This window comes from Oxyura jamaicensis, chromosome 10 (assembly GCF_011077185.1).
Source record: "Oxyura jamaicensis isolate SHBP4307 breed ruddy duck chromosome 10, BPBGC_Ojam_1.0, whole genome shotgun sequence".
NCBI lineage: Eukaryota > Metazoa > Chordata > Aves > Anseriformes > Anatidae > Oxyura > Oxyura jamaicensis.
In genome coordinates, this window is record NC_048902.1 from 18543293 (window position 1) to 18564816 (window position 21524).

The 21524-nt window shown below is 45.7% G+C and overlaps 2 protein-coding genes and 1 long non-coding RNA gene across 6 annotated transcripts in view; 2 read left to right on the forward strand and 1 right to left on the reverse strand.

Annotated features, from left to right (window-relative positions):
• The window catches only part of ALDH1A3 (aldehyde dehydrogenase 1 family member A3), a 36709-nt gene extending 25274 nt beyond the window's left edge, over positions 1-11435 (forward strand). The window contains exons 10-13 of one of the 2 annotated variants that reach the window (XM_035335400.1): positions 3479-3643; positions 5866-6018; positions 8034-8040; positions 10528-11435. In XM_035335400.1, the coding sequence (XP_035191291.1) occupies positions 3479-3643; positions 5866-6018; positions 8034-8036 (321 nt within the window). In that variant the 3' untranslated portion in view covers positions 8037-8040; positions 10528-11435. Of the gene's footprint in view, positions 1-3478; positions 3644-5865; positions 6024-7196; positions 7272-8033; positions 8041-8706; positions 10332-10527 lie in introns of those variants that run through there. The other variant, XM_035335399.1, reaches the window with a different exon arrangement.
• A 1899-nt stretch (positions 11436-13334) lies between these two features.
• Positions 13335-20329, reverse strand: LOC118171919. Its single transcript, XR_004753466.1, has 2 exons — positions 19966-20329; positions 13335-14107 (listed from the first exon to the last, which is right to left on the reverse strand). It is a non-coding gene; the product is annotated as an uncharacterized LOC118171919 (long non-coding RNA).
• Positions 14489-21524, forward strand: part of LRRK1 (leucine rich repeat kinase 1) — a 74984-nt gene continuing 67948 nt past the window's right edge. The window contains exons 1-2 of one of the 3 annotated variants that reach the window (XM_035335393.1): positions 14489-14637; positions 17703-17918. In XM_035335393.1, coding sequence (XP_035191284.1) covers positions 17852-17918 — 67 coding nt within the window. In that variant the 5' untranslated portion in view covers positions 14489-14637; positions 17703-17851. Of the gene's footprint in view, positions 14638-16552; positions 16881-17702; positions 17919-17979; positions 18908-21524 lie in introns of those variants that run through there. The other 2 variants (XM_035335394.1, XM_035335395.1) reach the window with 2 other exon arrangements.

Sequence of the window (21524 nt, forward strand, 5' to 3'; positions counted from 1 at the left end):
AAGTGTTGAGAAAGTGGAAGGAAACTGCTAAACCCTAGACTTTCATGTGGCTGCCAGTGCAAACCACTTCCTCTGCAGCTATGGTTGCTTTCTCTCTGGAGCCTGTTGTAAGATGCAACACGCAGAAATTCAAGCAGAAGAAAGAAATGATGTAGTTTCACAAGGGCTTAAAATACCTCCAAAGTAGCAAAGATTCACACCTGCCCACAAGCTACCATTGAACCGTAGTTTCCAGACCAGATATCTCCTCTGAGCCTGAAATAACCTGCTGCGCTGTGAGGAGGGGGTTTTCCTAAAGTGGTGGAGAAGGGAAGAGTCACTAGGAGAAAAAAATCTCTTCCTCTTGCCCTTCATCTCTCCACTTTGGGCCTTAGTTTCCTTAGATCCAGGTCATTGCTTTTACTCTCCTTCTGTGGGTCAGAGGATGAACAAAACCTGTACAGAGGCTGCTGTACAGCCCCCATTCTGGGGCGATCACTGCCTTAGACACCAGCAATGTGAAGAAGTTGGAGCCAGCCCTCAGGCTCTGGGGTTTGGAGCCCGTCATCTTTTTTTGCTCCTTCACCAGCTCCAGGTGTTCTTAGCCAAACAACAGGACCAGGAACTTAAACAGAGCTCAGAAAGCGTGAAATGGGAGATCCTCTGCAGCCCAAACTCTGGGCTGGTGCTGTGTGAAACAAGGCTGAGCACAGCGCTCTGGGTAGCCGCAGGGGACACCCTGGAGTGGGACACACAGTACTGTTCTGTGAGAACTTGATGTAAGCTAGTCCTGGAAAATTGGGCCTGTCTGCAGCTGTTCCTATACTGAACCACGTTTATAAGCTAGATTGGGGAACTGGCTGATTCAGGTCTGAACCAGCCTTTTTGGAAGTGAGGAAGAAACATTTTAGTCAGATCAGTTCCCTGATATGTGTTACTGTGCACTGGCGTGGATGCTTGTGGCGTGGGTATAGGGAAAATACTGTGTCAGCTGCAATGTTGGGTTATGCTGATATAAACTGTGCTTCTCCGATCAAAATTAAGTCAAATTTAAACAGTATTAAGTTTAAATAGGAGTGAGGCATGCTTCTGATGTGACTTCTCCAAAACTCACATGTGTCTGACTGTGTTGGCTGGCTGGATTTCAAAGGACACCACAAGAGACCTGAGGGGTAATCGGGGCTGTTTGAGTAAAGTGCCAACCTCGAATAACAGACCAAGGGCATTTTTCAACTTTGGATTCCTGTGAGCTGTATCATAGGAAAGAACAAAGTAAATCTGCACAGATGGCGAGCTGGTTAACCAGAGCCTTCACAAGGCTGTGAACAGCAGACTGCGTTAGGTAAGACTAAGGTCCTGGCGGACTAGAAGAGGGATTAAACCAGAACAAGACTAGGCTAGTTTTCCTGCTGTAAAACCCCAAGTACTGGGGTTTCTGGACTATAACGGATGGTTTACAGGAAGAAAATAAGCTCTAAAGCTGCTGTGCGGTACTTGCTAGCCAGAAGTTATTCAGCCCAAACCCCACTGCTTGAATTTTGAGACGGTGAACATTTTTCTTAGACCGTAGATGTTTGTGGCTGTTAGGATTAAGGTTTGAAAGTAGAATATGTGAGTAGAAAGAGCGTGTGTCAGTCTGTTGGACACAGTTGTGGGATTATTCTGTAGGATTACAAATGCTAGGTTTGGAAAAGGAGAAACTGCTTCTTGCAATCTTGACTTAAATGAAGCAAGACGTGAAGATTTGGGGGTTCTCAGCATTACAGCGATCTTTAAAAGCCTTCTTCTTTTTTGAATTAGATGGACAAAAAATAGAATTTGCTCTACTAGTGTGTTTTTAATAGAAGGCAATAGTCAAACCATAAATAATAGTGGAGTAGGGAACAGAATTTAAACAAGCCTTGCAAGCTCTAGTTACAATGACAAACAGTTCCACCCTTGCATGTCATTTTTACAAATGTTTTCTTTCCCCAGTGTCTTTTCATCTAACTGTAGTTTGCCTTGCAACAAGTTACAGCTGTATAAATATCCTTGTTTTGTTTTCTGTGTTGTGAAGTGGATGAACTGGATTGGTCTGGATCACAGACATGCCAGGATGGAAAGCAGTTGCAGATATTTTCAAATTATTTACATTTAGCAACTAAGCAACCAGGCAAAGAGACAATATGCGTGACACCTGCCAAGCTTACATATGTGACACCTTGTATTCTACACGAGGGCGCGCATTTCCTTGTGCAGTAGCGTGTATCAAGTGTTTTTTTGGGTAGCATCATAACACAGGAGAGGACACGAGCACTTAGGACAAGCTGTCCACAGCGTATGTGACATGCACATCTGTGTGGCAGGAGATGTGCTGTTCTGGTTTTGCTGTGTACCAGAAGTACCCTAAGGACACCCTCCTGAAGCTTTGATATTTGTCTAAAAGCATGAAAACTTGGATTGTGTGTGGCCAGGATTAACAAGGGACAGGATATAGTCTGTAATCTGGAGGAGTCGAGTGTGGAACACTCTGTGTAAACAGTCCCAACTGGCAACTGGCCCTGCCAAAATAAAAGCAGATGTCTAGGGAGGGGTACTGAACCCGCACAAGCGTTTGGTGATAGCTGGCATTCAGAATCACCTCCCAGGCAACCATGAGCCAGTGGTGGGGTCTTGTATTTAATTCACCTCCATGGATTTGTTGGTTTTGTTTGTTTGTTTTAACATTTCCATTAGTCTTTTAGTGTCTGCAGCATGCTGTGAGGAGGTGTTTCATTGCTTAATTATGCATCGTGCAAACAGGCATGTTCCTTTGTTTGAAAGCTGGCAGCACCTGTAGCACAACGCTGCATGTGGAGCACAAAAGAACTGGGAGCACAAAGTACTGGGCTTCTGCACCTCTCCCCAGCACACGACCCACTGTGCTGATGGAGGGATGTCTCCTGCAGGGATGCTACTAATCTCTGAGATCCTCAAAAGGTGATTCTATTTTTACAAAGATGACTTCAGTGCAGTAGTTGCTCTGAAATCACCCGAGTGACCAGCTGCCAGCCAGATGTAGCCCCGTTCACTATGAGCTCTGGGGTTCACCCAGTTCACCACCCAGTGCAGTGTGAACCTGTTTATCTCACAGCTGGACAGTTTGTCCTGAAGGATGCTGTGAGGGACAATTGGTAAGTCCCAGAGCTGGTCTGAAGGGAGCCATGGGAATGCTTGCCTGGGGTGCAGCAGAAGGGAAAGTGAAGAGACTCCCTCCATGTGGCAGCAAACTGTTAGATCAGATTAAACTATCATATGTACCTTCACCTTCTGTTTTCTGTGGCTCAGGGCTATGCCTGTCTCCTGTCTTTCATCGTGCTTATTGCCTGACTTGCAGTCATAGATGAGATGTGAACTTACCTGCTCCAGCAGTGCCCTGCAAACATGTCCCTGGACATACAACATGGCAGCAGCAGGTCTCAGCCTCCGGAACAGCGATGGTAAATCACTGCTGTCTGTTTTCGTTCTTTTTGCCTGACAGATTGACCAAAACCAGTTTGATAAGATCCTGGAGCTGATAGAAAGTGGGAAGAAAGAAGGTGCTAAGCTGGAGTGTGGGGGTCTTGCCATTGAAGACAGAGGCCTGTTTATAAAGCCCACCGTGTTTTCAGAGGTCACTGACAACATGCGGATCGCCAAAGAAGAGGTACAGTACGAGTCACCTGAACTTTTAGATCCATTCCCATGATGTAAATGGAAAAGCAGCTGTAGAAAAGAGGAGTGGTCATGGTTTGAAGTGAAAACTTGAAAGGAGAATAGAAATTTCACATATTTTACTTATTACGATGTCCTAAAAATGTGAAATCCATATTCTTCTGATGAAGTGTCTGCAAGGTGAGCTTCAGTCCAGAGCGGTGGTGGTGGGGAATGTGAGGAGGAAAGCAGAACAGGCAAAAATGCTGACAAAATATTTTAGCAGCATTTTATTCTTTTGTGCAATTAATGCAGTGCTTGCTTGCCAGCCATTTCTAATGCCTTGCTGCTTTCCCCCATTTTATTTTGTTCCCCAAAAGTGAAGTAGCTCTGTGTGTACTCTTCGTACAGTAACAAACCCACATACAAATCTAGTAGGTATTATTACCCGAAGGCTTTTGGGTCTCATTTCAAGAGAATTTGATATAACAGAAAATAAAAACAAACGCCTTATTTAGATTTAGCTGCTGTAAATGCTGCTTGTGAACAGTGATGATGGACTGGTTTCTGACAGAATCCTAGATTTTAAAGCTCAGTAAAAATAGCTGCTGTAGTGTCAGGCTGGAGCAATTCAATGTTGCCCTGTAGTTTGGAAGGTTTCTGAAGACAGAATTATACACTCCTCTGTACAGACTGATGGCTGTGTGTGCCATGTGCTCTTACACACCTCCTACTGAGTAAACTTGAAATTGCATAGCTGATTTCAGTACATGCTGATTCCAAGTGATAGAGGAGAGAATGATGTGTGTTCTTGATCCGCTTCTTTGTAAATGGAGTTACTTCATTGCAGAAAGAGGGAACAAGAACTCTGGGACCTGAAGCTGGTGAGGAGGGAAGGAATGGCCCTGCTATGCTGCCACTGAAGAACATTTCTCACGTAGTGTTAGCATCTGAAATAATCGCAGATTCTCTTTCCATGGTGAAATTCCCCGAGACTGACCATTTTTTCCCAATATGAAATATGGTCAAAGCCAGCAAAATGCAGACCTAATACTCTGGCTTCCATTATCCGTATGCAGAAAAAATGAACAAGCTGCATGTGATTAGATCCTGTGATATTCCTTTGAAATATGCTTAATCTACTTTTCATCATGTTCCCCAATGGAAAATAAGTAGCTGCTGAAGTCCAACTGGCACTCGTTTTTTATAGTTTAGCCTAGTGCATTTTATGGGGCTGCTTACTGTTCATTCCCAACAAAATATTTAGATGTCTCAGATCTGCCGCAGAATCTCCAAGGAACCTGGGAAAGATATCAGTCAGTCTGGGCATGAGTTGCATTCTAAAAATAGAGGGGGATGAAAGTTGAAAATCCCATGACAGGCCCTTTTTTTTTTTTTTTTTTTTTAAAACGAACTGACTCCAAATCCCCAGTCATGATTCATGAGGTTTATCCAGTTTCATTCATATACGGTTTTGTTGCAAATGCACATTTTTTCTTTGCCTAGGATCAAGGCTCCAGCTAAATACCCACATCTTCCAAAAGGGTGAAAAATAGAAACGCTTGTGTAGGCTGAAGAGCCAGGCAATTTGGTTAGTCTAGCCCTCAGCGGGGCACAAGTGAGACTTTATCTCACCTTCAGTGGGGGAATGATTATTGTATTGCAAGACCACACAGGCCCCACCTTTGTTAGTGTTTGTGATGGGGGATTCCATCCCTGAAATTGGGAAGTGTTGTGTGTGCTGGCTGCTTCTATCCTGACAACCTGGGATGCCAAGTCTGTGGTCAAATGCATCCGTGGTAAATGCTCTGCAGGCAAATTAACTGCATGCACTTGCAGAAGCAAAGTTAAGGCCAAGGAAGGAAACTTGCAATGCTTGAAGTATATTAATTTCTTTTTAAGTGCATTCAACTTCTTCTGAGTCTGAGAATGAATTGTAAATGGAGTAAGGATGAATCATTTGAAACTTGTCCAGATCGAACTGCGTATTTGATTGTTGTAGATGATCCACTAGTTGTTGGATCTTTGCATTTATTAACCACTACAGCACATCACTCTACTTTCTTTAAATTCAGTTTAGTGACTACTTTTCAAGAGATTCAACCAGTGACTTCTAGAAAAGCTAGTATATAACGCTTCAAATATAGTATCCAAACAGAGCTGCTGATTCTGATCACTTCAAAATTACCGCAAGTAGCAAAGGCTTTCCCATGCTAAAGTTTAATTTGTGTGCAGATTTTTGGGCCTGTTCAGCCGATTATGAAGTTCAAGAGTATAGAAGAGGTCATAAGAAGAGCCAACAATACTGAGTACGGACTCACGGCTGCGGTGTTCACAAAGAATCTGGACAGAGCGTTAATGTTAGCTTCTGCATTGCAATCAGGAACTGTCTGGTAAGTAGCTGCAGATCTCAGTTTGGGCTTTGCTTTTGTATGCTGGGAGTGGGAAGGGCGTTGTGATTTGTAATCCTGTACAAATACTGGAGGTCAGATGTGTTCGTAGTCTGTTTAATTCTTAATATCCTCCTAAGCAACATCCATTCATCAAAATAAGGTGGTGAGGACCAGACAGTCTGGCACGAAATGGTGCATTTGTTCATTCAGTCATTGTAGTTCTTTACACCTGGAGAGTTCTGAAAATGTAAGGGTTGTACTAAGTTCCACCAGATGTGATGCCTTCCAAAATCATGTATGTAGGAAAGAGCAACTCTTACGATCTTAAGGTAGCATCAACTGGGGTCTTGCACAAACCATTATGGGCAGTAGATGGCATCGTACCACTGTCAAAAAGATAAGCAGCTGTTTTACTTAGAACATTTCTTATTTTATGTTAGAATAGTTTTAAAAATGGAATCCTGATTTTTTTTTCCCCACTGAAGATAGGAATTTGACCTGGTCTCTGAACTTGATGCGTACAGAGGACTGATTTCAAGAATTTGTGCCAGAAGAATTCACCTCTTTGAATAATATTTAAATAAAAATGGGATGTCGGGCTTTGAAGGATCTATGTACTGTACACATGTGAAGGTGCAGTCGTGCTGCACCAATCCATAACTGGCTCTCTTCAGTCATTTCATCTCCCTAAATTGCTGAGGAGGCATCTGCATTAGCTCTTCCTACCTGGTGTCTACAGAAATGGGGCTAGTGCTTCTGTTTTCCTGTGACACAAGTGTCTAATGCAGGCCAGCTCTTCTTCTATACCTGGAAGTGGGTGGTAGGGCCTGTTTTTGAGTGTTTAGACAACTTTGTGTAAACGTGTTTGTTTCAGAATGCGCTTCATTAAACTGAGGCAGGCTTTCATCTACCCTTAAGCATGACTCCGAACACAGCATAAATTCTAGCTCTAGCATGAACGTCTTAGCCATTAGAGCTTATGAAGTGAGATATGAATCAGACTCGGAGCACTACTCAAATGTCTTCTGTTTCTGTAGCAAAATAAGATACTGCTAAAATCTGATTTCTCAAGTGAAGGAACTGTAACAGATTTCAGCCTTTTTTGTAACGCTGCTGTTGTCATCACCTTGCTTCTCCCTGGTATTGAGTTGTCTTTTTATGTTTTTATCATAGGATCAACTGTTACAATGCACTCTATGCACAGGCTCCTTTTGGTGGCTTTAAAATGTCAGGCAATGGCAGAGAACTGTAAGTTTTGCTCAGCATTTTGCTTATATGTAGATGCTAAATGCAGCAGTGATTGTGACTTGGTGATAATATTGTTGAATTTGCTTTTAAACTATCAGCTTTGCTCCACAGGTTGGTGCTAAGCCAATACAGCATGGATATAAAGCACAGATTTGAGAACAATAGCAGTGATTTCAGGAGTATCTTCATCTACTTTATAAATTATTAACAACTTCCATTCAGTCAATTCCACTTGCAGGCATTTTTTTTCTTGCTAGTTAGATCTTTAGATTAAGAATGATTTTTAGGTCACTTTGGTCTGGGGCCACTTACCTCAAATCTCCTCCAGCTTTGCATGCTGGTTATCTAGCTTTACAGCTGCATCATTGTTTCACACATCTAGCTTTCAAGTGTTGGAAAACACTTGAAAACAAGGTTCCAACAAGTGTTGGAAAACACTAGAAAAACAAGGAATGATCTCCAAGAAGAGTTCCCCGCCTTCTAAGCTTGCCTGTAATTTAGGAAATTACAGAAGGACCTTCTGTCCCTTTTCCCCAGCCCGACCTGTTGCAGCTGGCTATCAGACATTCTGGCTCTCTAGTTACTAATGCAGACATTTTTAAAACAAGATCATCCTACAAGTTAGAGGAAGAGCTGAGAAATTGACTTATACTTTAACTTTCTTCTTGTGCAGGAGAGAGGTGGGTATTATTACACCTTACAGAGGAACCTAATGCACCTCTTCTTTCATAAGCCAGATTTATTTCCAGGAACCATTTCCAGTAACTGTTCGGGTGCATCTGCTGCTCTGAGATATTCAGCTGCCTCACTTGCTAAGTACATCAAATGGATGAATCCTCAAAAGGGACGTACATGTTGAGACCTTATGGTTTACTTTGCCTGACTGCCTGGCTCATTAAAGGATGTCAGGGGTATATCCCTTGGGCAAGGCATGGCAATGAGGGCAGTTTCCACCAACTACAACACAATGCAGTGGCTGGGTTTGTCATCAATATCGACTTCTGGAGTAACTGTGCCCTCCTGATGTGCAGTTATCTGGTTGACAGAACCGACTTTGAGTGAAAAAGTAACTTCAATTACTGTTTAAGCACTGACGAGTATGTTCACGTGGATGTTGCTTCTATGGCTTCTCACAGTACACTCCGTTTTCACTAGGCCGAGAGTCACGAGGTGTCATCTTGTGAGTTACTGTGGCCACAGTAACGGCAGGGTGTAATTGTGTGCGCATACACATGCGTACGTAGATTATTAGATGTGGGGAGCCAAAATGATAGCTGATGTTAGTTCAGATCTGGTTTTAATGGCCTGATGTTATCTGCAGCAGCTGCTGATCAGTGGCTAAGATGCACTTGTGCAGAAATCTCTTATCTCAGGGAAGCACACATTAACGTGCTACAATTGTTTGTCCCTTTCCCTCCTCTCTCTTCTTTTCCAGCGGTGAATATGCCTTGGCAGAATATACTGAAGTGAAAACAGTCACCATTAAACTCTCCCAGAAGAGTCCATGAAAACAGAAGGCCTAAACATGCTGACACTCTGAATGTGACACATCGGGGGTGTATTCAGAGCAAGTGGGAGGGGAGGGGTAGGAAAGAAAATGGAAACGCCTAACTTTTTTCCTCTAGAAACATTGAATCTACTGGACTCCATTTTGTCAACTGGCTCTTGGAAAACGGATTTAACTGACCCTACTGGCAGCATAGCACACGCGTGTTCTGCGCGAGTCCCTGGCTGTACCTCTGTCTGCTACCTGTGACTAAAATGCTGGTCAGTCACCTGTCAGCGGGACATCTGCTTTCAAACTGTACCCCTGAAGGACTTGGACATCAAGGGCGTGTTAGAGAGACTTCTGGTACCTTTAGCAATTAGTTGATTGTGAAACAATTAGTTGATTGTTAAACACCTTCAGAGGCATGTGGGTTTCTCTTGACATGAATGGACCGGAGTAGTAGGGCTAATACAACTTAACTGACGTTGATGGAGTTTGTGTGAAGACTGCAGATGAAGTTGTGGATGGGAGTGCAAGCTTTCAAGGAAGGATCTAAAGAAATTTTGTTTGAAAGAGCTATCTTGGTCTCTCTAAAGATACGTGCAGCCTCCATATTGGTGATATTCTAGCCCTGAATGAGATTGATGGGAGTTTCCTGGAGGACTCTTTTGGGGCCATTATTTCACCCAACAGAGCTAGACTTTAAAGTGTCCTTTGAACCTGTTTTGGTGTGCACACATTACACATGCTGCATATGCAAGTCACTGACTTGCTAGCCCTTCTGGCTCCGAATGAGTCACAATTGTATCTCATACCTTCACTATAGCACTTTTTGCAAGAGGATTTTGCACTGTACTTACCGTGATGACGCAGAGTTGAATTCTAAACATGTAGCATGGTAGATACCCCACAGAAAACATCCCACACCAGTCCTTCTGATCTTGGAGAGGGAGCGGAAGAGCTGCAAGAAGCTGTCCTTCTCTCTCTTTCACTTTAACTTTCAGGCTGTGTGAACATCTCTTCATTTTTTGAGCCAGAGCTGTCAATATGAGAGTAAAACTTATAAGCTCTTCTCACCGCTTCGTTTTCCCTTGTGAATGTAGCTTAAAATAGAGTTCTGGAAGTACAGTATAAAAAGGCAGGTGCTCCCAAGCACATACTGAATGCTGAAGATGTGGGTGTACAAATGAGTTACCAAGGAATAAGCTATGGCTGGACTTAATGTGTCAGCACCTCTGCAGTAAATGCCTCTGGAAGTGCCATCGTCTTGTAGTTGGTCCTTCACTGAGGAGAAAACTGCTTTGAATTCTCTTGCTTATAGTCATACAAGCATGCACGTACATGAATAGCATCCTCGGAGTGGCTGTCATAATAAGTTCATGCCTTAGCATCTCCTGCAGTAATTTCTTTGCACACCCAGACATTACTTACTACGAGATTGATGAAAAGCCACCTGCTGCCTTCAGGTCCTGAGTTCACTACTTTCCTTCCCCCTCCTCCTGATCTGTACTGGAGAACCACTGGCAAGAGTAGGGGAAGTTCCACGTCTGCAGGAGCTGTACGTATGCAGGATTTAGTGCTGTCAGCTCGTTAGGAAGTTTAGCTGATCTCACTGGGCTCATCCTCCGAGAACAAACTGGTACAGGCTTCCTATGGAACGTTGACAGTTCCCCACAGAGCCCTAGTAAAGACTTGGGTGGAGTTTTTTGGATGTCATGGCTTGAAGCAGGGATGAAAGTCTAACCTCTGTTCTCTGATGCGAGCAGGAACTTCTGTGGTCAGAGAGATAGCTAGTCAGTAACAAGTTCTGTTGTGAGTGGACCTTTTGGAGGGGGAAGGAAGGTGGGTGGTGGTAAGTAAGAAAAACGTTTGCATGAGCCTAAACTTCCTTATTAGTTATTGAACATTGAATTGCACTTCAACACCGCTTAATTTCTTAAATGACATACCTCCAACAGTTGTGTACAACTAAGTGCCTGTCCTCCCATGGATGTGTGGGACAGGTACATCTCCCCATCCAGTGAAGAAAATGTCCTCCCTACCCCATGAAAGGCCAAATGGGAACATTGTAAATAAGCTTCTATTTTTGTAATACACTTAGAGCGCAACCATCTTCTCAGACAAATATTTTACTTTTGCCTGCTCGACGGTTTTCTAGGGCTGCAGTCAGACAGTAGGGAGGTAAGGCAAACAGTAAAAGGCTGGTTATCTTGATGTATCTCTGTATTCACTTTTGATAAACAGTGGTTGTAACTGAAATCATCTGGGAATCTTAAAATCCTAGTATTCTGGCTTTATATGTATAATATATATTTCAACACTTTTTTTTTTCCCTTATCAAGTTTTTAAAAAGTTGATGTATCTCTTATTGTATAAATCAGGGTTTGACTCTACACACTGAATTTTCTAAGTTATATAACATTAGACACTAACTTTAAAATAACCCCTTAGAGGGTATATATTCTTTCATTGCACAGTAAGGCTTTCATATGAAATACTACTTTTTTTTTTTTTAAAGAACTATATTTATAAATTAGGATACAGTTAATCTAATGTATTTTTATAGCTAAAGGTCCATGAAAATGCTATGTTTAAACCTCTTGTATATATCTAGACTATGGGTATCTTTTTGTAATAGTTCTTGTTCCTAATAAATGTTTAACTTTGTGAAATGCTTTTTGAATGCTACACATTGGTATGCCTCAAAGTGAGATGGGGAAGAGGGAAACTCCTGCTGACTGTACTCATTTTAACAGAGGAGTAACTAATACTTTATTTACACTGATTAGCACGCCTCGAGATAATTCTGACCCCTCTACTGCACACATTAAGACCTTTTCCATCAGTGTGCAACTTTCACTCAACTCAGCCCTCCTGCCGGTGTTTCTTATTTCACTCTGAATTTGGCCCATTGTGTTAATAAAAGTGATCACTGGAAAGAGTTAAGGTTTGGTGCTTCTAAAACAAAATGGCCCTGTATTGCTCCAGTTACAGCGGGCTCTTCCTGGAACAGCCTGGTGCCTGTTTCCCTCGCTTCAGTGACCCAACAGTATTCCCCAAACAGAAACGTGCATGGGGCTCACAAGAGGCAACGTAATTTCAAGGTACCTTTATTTCAAGGTACCTTTTACACTCAGCAGGACTGAATGTAGAGTGTGTGTTTGCGTTTGTGTATGTGGGGATCCAGTATCTCACTGGGGGACTCTGAAGGAATCTTAACTTGGATTCATTTCTGCAATCTGTGAAGAATAGCCTGTTTTAAAAAGGGCAAGGGAAGTAAAGTGCTGAAGTGTGGTCAGTGCTCTACAAATAAAAGCCGGATCGTGTGTCTGTTAGCTTACCCTTTACGCAGTTGCTTTTGCTGCTTACAGTGAGTAGAGAGAAGAAGGAGAGCAGGGCTGTAGCGGCAGGGGCAAGCACAGCTATTTCCAGTTTAAAGCAGGACGGGTCCTTTCTGCCTTCTGAGGTGAGCCTCAAAACAGAGAATTTGAAGGGACTGTGGACCACGCTACAAGATTGGATGTCCTGCCTTGGGCTGGCTGCTTCCTAAACCCCTTTGTGACACAGCCATCACTAGCTAAACTCTGCTCCACACCTTCCCTTTCCTGTCTTATTTCTTTCATCTGCAGTGGGGACAGAGAGCAAGAACATACCACTGTCTTTAACTCTCTTCACCTCTGATACACCTGTGAGAAAAGATACAAATACCTGTTATCTCCCTGCACAGGCCAAGCCAAGCCCTTTGAATTTTCCTCTTGGTGATAGCATTGCTCAGGAGCTTTGTGACCAAGCGTTAGAAGGGAGAAGGCTGGAGATCCAAATTATTGTGAGTAACACAATCAATGGAGACATAAGCCAGGAAGAGGGGGATGAGATATGGGGTAAAAATAAAAATGGAGAAATTCTTGCCAGGGGAATTTATAGTCTCTATCAAAATAAAAGGAAAAAATGTGATTGCAGTGGGTTTTTATTCAATTGTGCTAAAAAAAAAAAAAAAAAAAAAAAAAAAAAAAAAAGTGGTAAGAAAGCTCTGGATAAGAGCCAGGCTGTGAGGCATAAAAGACAGCAGACTGGATAGAAAGTGAAAAGGGTGCTGAACAGATAGCACTCACATGGTTGCAGCTCAAAGCAGATTAGTGGGCGCCTGAACACAGGTAAAAGCACCAGTGAAGCAAACAAAACAAAACAAATATCAGGAAATGAATTGGGTTGTGATGGGGAAAGGATGTGTCCAACACCAGCACGCTAGCTGGAGTGTAGCATGTGTAACACCTTCGGAAAGGAAGGGGGCAATCTTGTGCTTTGCTTCTCCAGAGAGACGCAAACTCCCTCCGCAATCTGGAAAAGGAGCAACTTTCAAAGAAACAAATCTCAGATGAACTCTGCGTGGAGAAGAGTCAGGTTTGTCAGCGTCACTGATAAGCACCAGCCTCGGGCAAAGGGGCTGAAAGTGGAGCAGCTTGTTCTTGTTTCTTAAACCAACTTTGTGGGTGGAGGGCTGCAGGCTCGGTATGAGAGGCTGCTGAGGAGTCTTGGTGGTGGGACGGCGCTGCTTTGGTGGAAGAACAGAACGCTGAGGGCCATGGTGCCTGAGTGAAACCTTTTGCTTCATTACGTATAAAATGAATGTTAAAGTTAATGCTCCCTGAAGATGATAATGAGCTTAATGACGTACATGCTAAACATAAGTGGTTATAGTACTCAACTCTTCACCCAAATGGCTAAATGCCACCTCAGGAAGGGAACAGGTAAGGTTAGGATATAAAAGAGTGTTAGGGGTTAGTGTTAAAAAAAAAAAAAATCAGTGTTGGGAAAAAAAAAAAAACTTGGAGGAAAAAAGAAAAACTGGGGCGGGGGGGGGGGCATGAAGGAATTGGAAACCTAGAAGATGCAGTCAATGGACTGTGCTCCTTCTCCTCCACCAAGACAGGGACAAGTTCTTGGTAAGCTCTGCACCTTTTGGTGAGGAATAATATCTGGGATAGCATTTTCCTTGCACTTTTATTGTATATGAGCACTATTGTATTTATCAGTGGCAATTCTGAAACTGTTACATCTGTTGTCTCATTCAATATGTTCAACTTTGTGAAACTGTCTCAGTGAAAGCCCTTGACAGGGCTCTGAAACAGGCAAATGTTGGACTCTGGTCAAAGTCCCCTTAAAAGTGTCTCTGTATCAGTAAGGCCATGCCTCCATCACGAAGCTACAGGAGTCATTTCCAGCCTTATAGCCATGCTCTGGGAACCGCGTGGCACCGCAGAGGGTTGGCAGCGATGATGAAGCCATCCAGATAATGTGGCTGAGAGACCGGGGCTTCAGCTGCTTCCCCTCCAGAGACCAATCTTTTCTAAAAAATAATAAATAAAACAATAAATAAATAAAAACAAGCACCGTAAGCCTGTGTAGATGTGCCCAGAGAGAGCACTGACACCAAATGCTGATGGGTGAGCGTGTCCTGAGATGGAGCCCAGGAGAGGGGCAGCTCACCCACCGCATCCCCTCACGTCCCCTCACGTTCCCTCAGCGGGCCGGGCCGTGCCCCACGGCAGGGGGAAGCAGCAGCAGCCCCCAGGAAAGGGCTGCGAGGCCCTCAGCAGCCCCTCTAACCTTGGGGACCGGTCAGGATGGAGCCCCCTCAGCACAGCCCGTGCCCGGCGGCGTGGCGGAGGGCGCCGAGCCCCGCGGGGCGCCGCCCGCGCCCTCACCGCGGCCTCCGGGGGCCGGTGGCGGAGGAGGCGCCGCGCTGCTGCCCCACTCCTTTTCCTTCCTTCCTTCCTCCCTCCGCCTCCCGAGCCGCACAGCGAGGCGGGCGGCCGGCCGGAGAAGGAGGAGGAGGAGGAGAAGAAGAAGGCGCCGAGCCCCGGCAGGACGCAGGAGGTACGGCCGCCCCGGCCCCCCGCCGCCCCGCACGCACCTGCCCCCGCCGCCGGGGCCGCTCTGAGGGGAAGAGGGCGAGGGGCTGGTGGGGAGGGTGCTGTGAGCACGCTGAGGGGGGAGCTGAAAAGAAATAAAAGCGAAATAAAAGTTGGGAGCGAAGTTTTTGGGCGGGGGGGGGGGGCTGCTTCTCCCAACAAAACCGGGGGGGGGGGGGGCTGCCCCCGGGAGGGGGGGGCCCCCCGGGGGCCGTGAGGGGCGGCTCGGCTCGGGGTGGCTGCAGGGGGCTCTGCAGGGCCCGGCCCGGCCTGGGGAAAAGCCCCGTGTTGCTCTCGGCCCCCTCGGAGTGGCCGCTAGGAAGAGGGGAGACCAAAGGGAAGCTGGGTGTGATTTACGCTCCTGCTTCCTGGTGAGCTTTACACCCGGGTAGGGCGCAGGGAGGCTCACTCGCTCTCGGCGCCTGCTTTGTGAAGGGGGCAGCAGCGATTTGCCGCTTTCTGCAGATTTTTGCGTTTCTGAAAGGCCCTCAGAAGGTGACAGACCTGAGCCACGCTCTGCTCCTCACCGGGCAGACTCTGCTGCTTCCTGGGGAGCCTTCACCAGGCCCTTTTGGGGGCACCCATCCGAGCCCCCAGCCCCGCAGGTGCCATCCGCCTCTCCAGACCCTGTTGTTACCTTGTACATCACAGCTCCAGGCCCTAAATGAGCTCGTCAGAAGCATCAGGAGGTTTTGTCAAAGCAGTGAGGTTTTTGGAGATTGTTTGTGGGTTGGGAAGTGATGCCAGGCACTGCAGCCACGGCTGGGTGTGCTGGGGCGTTACCTGAAGGCTGGCAGTAACGGAGGCTCAGGAGAGATGCTGGGAATGCATGAAGGGGGATGTAAACCTGCCCCCAGATGTACTCTTCACCATCTCCCTCCTGAATGAGATTCTGCAGAGCCCGTAGGACTCGAGCAGTGCTGTTTCTCCAGGCCCTCTCTCTCCCTAAATGAAATTAAGACCTGGTGTTTGCACGTGTTGCAAACGTTGAGTGCGTCTTGCTTAAGGTAACAGCACTGCAGGGACGTTTTTAGTGTAAACACAAAGGTCCCAAAGTATGGAAATACAGGAGCAGTACAGCCTGCACGGCGGCTGTGAGGCAGTAATGCGCTTACAGCTAAAGCATTCACTAGTTGCTGTTAAAGGGAACTGATTATCAAAGTTTCAGGAAAAATATTAGCATAAGTTGTTTCCTCTCACTGTGTACAAGGAAAGTTTCATCCCGGCAGTAATCCGGGTAGAGACTTAAAAATTGGGAGCGGGGTGATTTTTTCTCCAAGCTTTTCAGACCTGCTGTTCGCCAGTTGTACAGCAAGGAAACGCTTCAAAAACCAGCGTCTGCTAAAAAGTTATTCTGTTGGTTTTTGCATGGGGAAGTGTTTGTTCTGATGTAGCTGCTCAGCGTGTTGACGGTGAGGGTGCCGGGAAGGCAGGGGCTCAGCGCTGCGAGCATCACGTCCCCTTCATTTTCAGAGGGAACAACTAGGACAGATTTTTGGGAGGCACGGCAGCCTCCCCGACACCCCCACGTGTCTGCTGCGGTCTGTGGTGGGGAGTGACGGACGTACAGATGGATGGACAGACAGACTGGTGCTTGGCTGCGTGGACATCTGCGGCCGTGCTGCCACAAAGGAGGCGTTGGGATGTGAGGGTGTGTGAAAGAGCTTGCCTGTAGCCTGCTCCACGCCTCTCAGCCCGTGTCGTTATTTGCTTTGTGACACCCGAATCATTTTTCCCATCTTTGAAAAACACCCCAGGGCCAAACCGCAGCCTGTGGCTTCGCCCGCTGCCCAGCTTGCAGGATGTGCACGGTGCTTGGGCTGCGAGTTTTGGTTCCTGCTGCCGGCACCACAAAGTAGGGGTCATCAGAAGCTCGGTTTTGCTCTAAGTGTGCCTAAAACTTGAGTATTTGCCTGGAAACAGTTGATGTAGCGTTCAGTATTTTTTAACTGTGTTGGCTTGTGGTTAAAACGCTGTGTAATGAGGGAGGAGCAGGCAGCTGCCTGGGGAGTGGGGATGGATCCGTGTGTCCCTATGCACTCCCTGGTCCCGATCCCAGCACAGGATGCCACCTCTGCTCACGAGGCAATGCACCTGGGTCTTGCTTGCTGAAGCATGAGGTGGGCTTTGTGCTTTGCCAAACTGGAGCCTCTGACCAAAACCTCAGCATCACACACTGAGCATGAGAAAATCTAATAAGGATCAAAGGTAAAGGGCACTGTGTTACATCTGAGAGGCATTCACGGGCTGAAACTGAAAGCAGAAAGTGAAGGAGCGCTGGCGTTGGCTGGGCACATGCTGCAAATTCACCTGTAGTGGTGGAAGAGAGAAAATGTGCAGGTGTGCAGATTTGAAGAAGTCAGAAGCCCTGTGAGACTGAGCTGTATGGTCTTCTTCCGAGCTGTCTTGTACAGCAGAAGCCAACCTCCGAGAGCTCCTAAGGGCTTGGTTTGCCTCCCTGGACGTGTTTGAAGAAGCTTGCTGCTCCGAGAGCATTGGACTTCTCTAGGACTGGGCAGAGGGGAAAGAAGCTGGTGTGTTTTTCTTAGCTCTGTTTTCTCTTTTCTATAGAGGATGGTCTCAGTAACCACGTCACTATTTTTCAGTTTCTCATGGTGGAGCTGCACAAGAGCCACAGTCTTCTTTGTGGATGGGAAAGGTTTTGAGGTTGCATTTAGGATTTCTCCAGCTGCATTTCATCGCTTCAATGCTCTGCCTTTACACTAGATTGTGGAGAATCTGAAACTGCAGCTGTGACCCCTGCCCACCCCCTCCACCCGAAGACTCACCAAAGAGTCAGCTTTGGTGGAGAAAAATTGGGAACATTTATCTTTTCTATAGTGCAGGCTTTGTTAGTCTCCTCTGTTAATTCACGTTGTGTTCTTAACAAAGCTATTATGGGAATAATTGTATTTATATTTGCATAGGATGATGGGTGCGTTTCTGCAAAGCAACATTCAGAAGGGAATAAGCATCTTGCGCTTTCTCTACTAGAACGATTAATTTGTTTTACCATTTATTTTTAAACAGGGTAAATTATGGTTCTTCAAGATGGTGCTCAGTAGCAATCGCTCCGTTCCTGCACTTCATTGACAGAGATCACTCCGCTTTGACAACACTACTCAGTTTCAAGTGCTGCAGAAAGTTTGCCTGTGGAATCTTCACAACTGCGACCCAGAATGTACTGGTGTGTGGGAACTGAGGAATCCGCTGTTTCCAGAGAGAGCAACATGGATCCACAGAACGGTAAATAGGACGATTTCTTTTCTTTCCTGTTCAGATTGGGAGCGGGTTTTAAGAGAGCTCGCTAGCCAGCTGCCACTAGTTTCAATGAAATCTGAATATATGAAAGATCTTTGAGTGCTTTGAGCCTTAATTTTAGAAAGTCTACAGTACAGAACGAGGAGTTTTACTTGCAAGGAGAATGACGTTGGACTGTTCAGGTGATAAGAATAGCATTTCTCTCAAGACAATTTTCTCCCAGAGCCTACGGAATTAGTCAATACATGTATCATGTCTCAGCAGTTCCTAAATATGTTTTACAAGATCTGTGTTTTTTCAGCATGCGAATGCAAATATGTTCCCAGCCACTGATGCAATGTGTATTCAGGGTATGAAAGCTGCTAAAATCAGAGCATCGTTTCTCAGGCTGAGCAGATACTAGCCTGCTCCAGTTTTGCTCTCAGCTTTGGTTCAGTGACTTACAGTAATGTATTGGTGGGATGGATTAGGAGGTCTGCATTTATACAACATCATAAATCCATAGGTGGAAATTTCCCTTGAGAAAGGGATGTAAGCTTCAGGTCGTTTCCTGTTAATTAGTATTTCTTTTCTTTTCTTTTTTTTTTTTTTGAACAGCCAACTTATTTTTGGCTGTTTCTTAATGCAGAACCCTTCAGTTCCTAGGCAGTGCTGTACTTCTCTGAGCCAAAACCCAGTTATGTTTCTGCATCAAGAAATAGCCTTCTGCCTATTGTATAACGGTATTCCCCCCGTGCAACAAACAGTTCATTAGGAGGCGGCATCTGCGTTTTAAGTGTGGGATGAAGGTGTGTTTGACGCTTCGTAGTGAGTAAGCAGGCTTCAGCAGAAGCTAATGTTTTTGCAGCCTTATTTTGGATTTTATCAGCAACTATGAAGCAAAACCTGGTACTTTATTCAGAGGCTGCCTTGTCTTGTCTAAAGACGTTTCTCACCAGCGTCACAGGGAGCTCTGGGAACTCTTTCCACTCTCCGTATGTATTCTGCTTATTCTGTGCTACTGATTTTGTTTGGTTTTGCTTTCATTATCTAGCATCGTACCTCTCTGTAATAACCATAAGCACTTGGTTATTGAATATCTTTAAAATTGTTGAATTCTATCGTATGAGTTTCTCTCTGGAAGAAATTAACTCCATTCGAATACTAAGCTATGTGAAGTATTCTTCATAAGGAGACTTTTAGTCTGTGCTAAGTGTTGAGAATTGCTAAATTTTTGTTCTGCAGTAGTGATTTGACAAGTTTTTCTTGCTTTTTAAAGATCCAGCAAATAAGCAAATCAGTTTGAGTGAATAATGAATTGAGAAGAGGAAAAGGTATAAATTATTTTCTACGTTGTGAACGTGGTTTTTATTCTGAGAAATTTCTTACGTTTGTTATGAAAATATATTGTGGTAAACTGGCTAACGGGAGGCATACAAATCTTATTGGTATAACTCTTCTCTCCTGACGTGCCTGGATTGTTTTATTTGATAAACAGGTTTTGGAAGACTGGCCAAGCGACCCTATGAAAGCTTAAGACCTGGTGCTGCCCTGGTGGATTAGTTCTGTACATGTTTAAACTCATTTTTTTTTCTGGATTAAGTCCTGCCAAGAATAATTGTTATTAGCTAGCTGGTCCACCCCCTAAGTTAGCTGGTCCTCGTTCTGCGTTTGGATCCTGTTACACAACTTGAATGCAGGAATGCAGTGACTCATTCAGCCTCCACATTTGAATCTATTGTTTACATGCATCTATTCACAGCCTGGATGCAGCCTCCTGCTCCCATTCAGTGGGACCCGCAGGGAAGTGACATCGCAGATGGTTCCTTCAGCGCTGAGGACCCCCTTAGCACCCCAAAAGCTTGGAGTCAGGGAGGATGGGTGTAGGGTGTGAGGGCTTTCACAGGGTATATCGGTGCCTGTTTCATTAGGAAGGCTTTAGGGCTTTTTTTTCCTGACAGCTACATATTTGGCCAGATCTGCACGGCGAGAATGCACCCACAGCATCACTAACTCAAGTCAGCAAGTGTAGCATAGGATAACGTGGGCTCACCTCACTGCATCTGCTCGTGTCTCCGCTGCTGCTTCACTTGGCTGCGGCAGGAATCTCGCCGGTGTCCCAGCAGGATGCCCGCTTCCCCCGACAGCGAGCGAGCCGTGTTTCACCACCGGACCCTGCGCAGCCTCTGGGGATGCCGCGGGGCTTGGCTCACCACTGCCAGCAGAGCAGGGAGGGTTTGTCACTGGAGTGCAGAATGATGCTCCCCTTCGGGTGCAGTCAGCACCTCCCTCGCCTCTGCAGACCTGGCTTCCCCTCTCCTAGATTGGTTCATGTTATCCTAATTAAAAGAAAGAAAGCGAGCAGAGGTACGGGGGCGGCTGCAGTATCTCATGAAGCAGTGTTTTTTTTTTTTTTAACTGGGTTAAAGAGCTCTGCATAATATAATGGAGGTGACATAATGTGGTTCTTGTAGGAGATACAAAGGAAGCCCAAAGATATCACCACATGAATGCCTAGAACATAATAGAGATTCATCTCCTTTCTACAGGCTGCTTGTTTTCTTTGAATCTTACAAAATTTTACAGCTAGCATTTAATTCTCAGATGAGTTTCTAGGAGACAGTTCAGCAAAGATGTAGAAAAGCAATCGTCGTCTTCTGAAATGTAAGAATAGTTTTGTTAGAGAGCTTATCTCTCCCTGAAAATTTTATTCTAAGTCCCAGAGCGTTCGCGTGCCCTTTGTGTGCGTCTCTGAGCTGGAATTGGATTGTCTTGCCAACACACCAGAGGGTGTCTCTTCTCTCCTGCTAAATCTAGAGATGAATATTGAAGAGGTGTGCTGCGTTGTAATGTATATAATGTTACATAATGAGGAGCAATGATGCCAGTGAGAGTTACTTGAAATTTTGTGGTATTCACAACTTATTTTGAGGGCAGCGTGCTGCACTGGGAAGCACAGACACATGCAGCATGCCTGGAAAAGGGACACGGATGTTAAAATGAGAGAGCAGGCAAGTAACTGGAATATATTGACCCGGGCTGGAATTTGCGGCAGACCCCTTGTGCGTCAGGGGAGCCGTGGTGACCCTGCAGCTCCCGGGGCTTCGTGTTGTATCTGGGAGAGGCAACCCACGATGGCAGCGACCTTTGCAACCCGGCCGTGGCTCAGCACTGACTCAGAGGGAGAGCTGCTGCCACCTCCTGAATCACAGGCAAGCCTCCAGCGCAAGTCTGAGGAGCTGAGCTGGAGGAGCTAAAGGGTCGTTTTATCAGAGGCACCGCGCGGGAGCTGGTGCAATTCTGTGCGGAAAGTTTCACAAGCGATCAAGTGGCGACAGCCTGAGGTTAGCTCACAGGAGGTTAGCCCGTGGTTGAGCCGTTTGATTCTCCTGGGACACTGCTTCATGCATCCAGCGCCGGCCCCCGGTTTGCGTGAGGGCAGGGCAAACGGGGCCGAGGCCTTCGTGGTGAGGAGGCCACGGGGCTGTAGGTGGAGGGCTGGAGCCTCCCAGGCCGTCAGTCTGGCTGCATGTGAAACCCACATCAACAGAACAAGGCTCCAGGAAGATCCTGGCTTCTCTGTAGCACCACAAGTAGCCAGGGCCCACCCTG